The sequence below is a fragment of the Rhincodon typus genome, chromosome 6 (assembly GCF_021869965.1).
Source record: "Rhincodon typus isolate 14 chromosome 6, sRhiTyp1.1, whole genome shotgun sequence".
Taxonomy (NCBI): domain Eukaryota; kingdom Metazoa; phylum Chordata; class Chondrichthyes; order Orectolobiformes; family Rhincodontidae; genus Rhincodon; species Rhincodon typus.
Window position 1 is genome coordinate 21,290,353 of NC_063337.1, and position 5,281 is coordinate 21,295,633.

Below are 5,281 nucleotides of genomic sequence, written 5' to 3' on the forward strand. Positions count from 1 at the left end.
CTTTTAGTGTGTGATCTCTTCAGCATCACCAAAGGCACAACTGATACATAAAGAAACATTAACAGAAAATGATCTGAAGCCAGTTCACTTACCACTTGAGGTTTGCCTTTGTTGATGCTTGATCCAACTTCCTCATTTGGTTTTGACAGAGAGGGCACTCGGGGTTCGGTGCTGGTTGGCGTACCAGGAGCTGAGGCAGACAAATCCTCTGGTAGTTGAAGGGACGATTCCCCTTTCAAAACGTACTGCCTGGTAACGTCTTCCAAGGATGGAGTCTGTGCCAAGGGAAACTGCTTTCTAGATTGTCTTGTGGATTCTGAGGCAGTGACATGAATTGGCTGGCTACAAGACAAATGGGTTTCTGGGGCAATGACTTTGGAGGCAATGGGAACAAAATTGGCAGGCTCACTCGTGTGCCTTATGTGCTTGGTTGACGGCCTTGTCTTGGACGGTGGAGACTGGTCCATCTCACTCAACGTGTCATACTTTCTACCCTCCTGTTGCGTGACCCTGTTATTACGCTTCTTGGAGCTGCGCCGCATTGACCGTGGAGAAAGAACCTCTGCTAGTTTTGGGTGCAAACTGAAGTTCTGCAAATTAGCTTTATCTTGTTCTTCAATGACGTGTAAAGGCAGCATACGTTCAGACTGTGAACGGGGTTTTCTAACCTGCTTGGAAAACTCCTCCAGGTCTCCTACTTCATCTCTCTGCTCAGAAAGAATGGGTTCACTGCTAGATGTTGGAATCACCTGCTCCATCTCAGTTATGGGCTCACTTGGACCTGTAAACTCTGGGGTACTCAGTTCACCTCTCCGACTTGGGTCACTGAGTGACTTCTTTTTCACCAACTTCCCATTACCTTTCTCATCAATCACTTTGTCCATCGTTCCTGGTTCTCGAACTATACGTTGAATCACAGTGTTGTAGTCCTTTAAGCCATCACTGCACACTGACAAGTCACTAGCTGCACTTCCTGTGCATTCTGATAAAGCAGTGGCTGAGCATTCCAGGATGCCACCTTTGACAGAGTTTAACGAGCCCAACAAGTTGCTGTCCACAGAGAAATTTTCCGTTTCTTCTGCACACTTCCTATGTGGCATTGGGTCACTGAAGGATCTGTAGGTGTCGCCACTGGAGTCACCATTGCTCCCATTGCTGGAATCGGATCCATTGCTGCCACCAGGAGGGAATTTCCGCCTACGCCGAATGGAGCTCGGAGTCGAAGGAGGATCCAGAATGACTGAAGCAGCGGTTTTATTGTACACCACATCCCCTCCTATTGCAACACTCTCATAGCCAGCCCTCACTGCTGTCATTGCAGGAGCCGTGCCTTGGTTGACAAGCAACTCGCTCTTCTCCTCTTTACTGAGGTCCCTGGTTGGGTTTCGCACCAATACGTGACTGGGAATGTCCTTGTACAAGGTGCTACTTGATCCAGTCTCAGGCTCAGTAACAATTCCTTCATCAGTCATGCTGGACTCAGGACCCGACAAATCATCAGCTGATTTCCCACCAGACAAATTCTCCTCCGATTCCCCCCTTTTCACAGGTTCCAGCTCCTCATCTGCAGCAGCAACTGATAACTCAGCGTCTTTCCGAAATTGCGAGTCCTCCCCAGTACCTTCAGAACATTCTGCCTCCTTCTGGTCAAGTTTGAGAGGAGGTTCTTTCTGAGACCACATTGTATTGATTTTCTCAAAAAGCTGCCCTGCTTCTAAAATGTACTGAACCTGCATATCAACAGGCAGCAAGTCCTCACCTCTTTGATGGACTGTGTCTTGGTTTTCGCCCTCTGAAGCAGAATCACAGCCCCCTATGTTTGCAAGCATGGCCTCTGAATTACTGGGTTTCATGAGATTGCAAGCTATAGGCCTACGTGTCACTGGCTTATCAGAATAAGTGAAAGACTTGGCACGCCGTAGGGTGGCAGTGAGATCTTTGAGAGTAGGACGTCCACTTGAGGTTTGCTGGCTTAAAGGATGGAGTGAGCCCCTGCCTTTTGCCACTGAGTTGAGCTCATGTTGCCATTTTGTGTTTTGGCATTGAGCACGTCCAGTACGATCATGATTAACCCCATCACCATCAAATTCTTCCTTTTCTTTCCTCCTCATCCTGAGCCCGGAAAAATCCGATTTAAGAAAGTTAAACAAAGTCAGTGTTTCAGATGCTATGTCAGGATTTGACAGAGACTTTCTGTGCTTAGATTTATCAGTGTTACATTCATACTGTGAACTCGCGCTCCCTGCTGAACCCTCAGTCATTACCTTTACAATCCCGAAAGGCAGCTTGGGTCGGGAACGCACCAACGGTTTCAAATGCTTTGCTGCCTCATCTCCATGACCAAAGCTTGGGGACCGGTGCATGTTCAAATTCCCTTGTAAGCTCCTGCTAAATGCAGAACAGTGATCTTCGTCCTTTAGTGTTTCAGTGCTGGAGTATCTGCTGCTGCTCCTTGAGCTGCTGGGACTCTGAAGGAAGGACTGGATGTTGACTTTCGCAACCCTGGAGACCATCGGGATGGGTGACCCTGAAGTGCTGTGAGAATGATTTGTGGGGCTGGGCGTTCCACTGTCTCCAAACAGTCCCAGAGACCTTTTATGGCTCTGTTCAACTTTGTTCGTTTGGCAGGCTGCTGAGACACACTGCTTCCTCTCACGTGGAAGAGTTGCCAAGCCACACGGGGCAGAACAGTCCAGTGTCGAGGGGTATGCTTCAGCTGTTGGCTGTGACTTCAAACCGCCCTCACCTTGGCAAGGGAAGTGCTCTAACTGACCGTGCCCTTCATGCCTGGCCAGAGATTCACCTAAGGGGGCATCACTGTCGGACTCATCTTTGTTCCCCACCACCAGGCTGGCTTTCTTTTTCCTCAGTGATCTTCTCTTGACATCCCTGTGAACCATGGGCTGATCTTCCTCACTCCCTGAAGATCGGTCCTGAGACCTGCCTATCTTTGCAACTCGACTGCTGTACTGTACCAGATCTCTGCTGTATTGCTCCTCATCGCTAGAGCTCGCCGGTAAGCTGGGAGCAGTGGGGACAGCCTGTGGTTTGGAGCAGTTATGCGTGGAATGTAAACTATCTGATTCCTGTCTTCCCTCTTGCTTGTGTAGACCGGAGGAACGCCAAGGCAGCCTCAGAGCTAATGGGAGGGAGCTGCGAGGCGGTGGCGGCGGGGGTGGGGTTTTGTATCCAGGGCTCCCGGCTCCTTCAGTCCAGCTGAGGGGCTGCTCGGTGGCTGCTTCAGACCGAGAGGGGGCCCCGGGGCACCGAGCCCGGGCAACGGGAACCTCCGGCCACAGCGAGGAGCCGCCACTGGGCTTCCTGGTACCGGGCTCCCCGAACAGCTTGAGCATCTCGGTGACGCTGGGCCAGCCGGTACCGTCACCGGGGGCTGGACCCTGCTCCCAGTTCACGGCCGGCTGCACACACTCCGGCTCGGCTCGCTCTCCCTCCAGCTCCCGGGGGCCGCTGTTCCGCTCCCGCTCGCCAGCCCTGACCTGCGGGCTAACTCCAACAGCGGGAGCCGGAGGCAAGCCGGTCTCCCCGGCATCAAAGCGTTCGGAGAGCTGGCGGATGGACGGCGAGAGCTGGTGGCTCTTCTTGGCCTCGGAGCTGCAGGAGACGAGTTTGCAAACCGAGCGGACCCTGGCGGTAACCCTGGGGCTCGGCTGCTGCTCAGCCCGACCTCCTGCAGCTGGGCACGGACAAGGAGGCTGCACACATCCCGCTGACGGGTTACATTGCTGCTGGCTCTCCTCAGCCGGGCTCCTTGTTCTCAAATACTGGAACGAAACGCTTCTGTAAACACTCACTTTTCTTCTCTGATCTCTCTCCGCCATCGGGGACAAAAAGATAAATCTCTTTCTTTCCTCTTCTCTCTCTTCTTCCACGCCCCCCTTCACATCCACTGCTGCACAAGTCCTTTCTTGAAAACGACCCAACACATTGTTGACCCCTGTTTGTTCTCGCAGCCCCTCTGTTCGGCCCCCAAGTTAATAAATACTCACACAGCTACTAAATAAAAGGAGGAATCCGAGCGAGGAAGCAACAAGCGGTGGTGACCTTTCCGACACTTCTCTCGATTCTTTGAGCCCAGCCATACACCGCCAGCAACAAGAGGTGAGGTGGGAAGGGGGGGTTGGAAAATGTCCTGCCAACAAGATGAAAGTTCAGCTCCCAAGTTTTCGCGCTGCGCCTTCACTTTTTCAAACTGATTCTTCGCCCCAAACTCGAAGCATTTCCACACGGAGATCTCCAGCATTTTCTTCCAGGTGTATACAAACTCCCTTTGCTGTTTTACCCATTGATTTTTGTTTTCTCTCTTCGACAATCTGCTATCTACTTTTGCGTGACTTTTGTCTTTTTTTTGGAAGGGGGGGTGAAACATGCAAATAAACTGGTCTGAAACAGGGCGGAGAAAATCAACTGAGGGACGTCCTCTGGGTGCAAGTTTAGCAGAGGTGGTTGGGGGTTGGGGGGGAGCGAAGAGTTCCCTCCAGTTTATATTTCCAAGAATTTTTTTTTACCGCGATAGAATGACTTCCATTCTGCAGTTTAAGGGTTGTGTTCTCTATGCATCCACATGTTAACGGGATTTCAGCAGCTTCTATATTCTCTTTAGCCCTCTGCATGTCTTTAATGTTTAGGCTTCTTTGTGCCCGAGAAGTAATCTCTGCACCACCACCCCCCTCCCTTTCCATGGTTTATACGGTCCCTGTCATTCAATCAGGCTGCACTGAGACCGCTTTCTTTCATTAGGTTTTGCCCTTTACCTCTGAAAACTACTTGTTTCTTTTTCTCGTTTCTGAACATTAATTATTATAAAGTGACACGCTCCAATGATTATTGGCGAGATGGTTGTGAGAAGCGCGGAAAGAAAGCCTCTATCGCCCCCGAGCGATCGTATGTGGCTTAGGGGGGCAGCAGTTAGGCTGATTTCTCAGATTGCAGGGGGAAAGTGGAGTTGCGATCCCAGCCAGATCTACTGGAGGGGCTGAATGGCCTACGCCAGCCCCTTATCATTATTTTTTAATATTAAGACACACCTCAAGAGCAAGTGGAACTTAAACCCAGATCTTCTACCCCAACCGTAGGAACACTATGCACCACTAGAGACCTCATCTGATGTCCTGATAAGTGTTCGGTTTTCATTAACAACCGAAAGAACTGCAGATGCTGGGGGAAATCTGAAACTAAAACAGAAATTGCTGGAAAAGCTCAGCAGCTCTGGCAGAACTGAGGAAGGGTCACTGGACCTGAAAGGTTGACTCTGATTTCTGTC

At 50.8% G+C, this 5,281-nt stretch overlaps 1 protein-coding gene across 3 annotated transcripts in view; it reads right to left on the reverse strand.

Moving 5' to 3' along the window:
* LOC109921678 (rho guanine nucleotide exchange factor 17-like) overlaps window positions 1-4,627 on the reverse strand; it is a 432,839-nt gene extending 428,212 nt beyond the window's left edge. For 2 of the 3 annotated variants that reach the window (XM_048597756.1, XM_048597754.1), the window contains exon 1: window positions 93-4,626. In XM_048597756.1, the coding sequence (XP_048453713.1) occupies window positions 93-3,839 (3,747 nt within the window). In that variant the 5' untranslated portion in view covers window positions 3,840-4,626. Of the gene's footprint in view, window positions 1-92 lie in introns of all 3 variants that reach the window. The other variant, XM_048597755.1, reaches the window with a different exon arrangement.
* Between the last annotated feature and the right edge of the window lie 654 nt (window positions 4,628-5,281).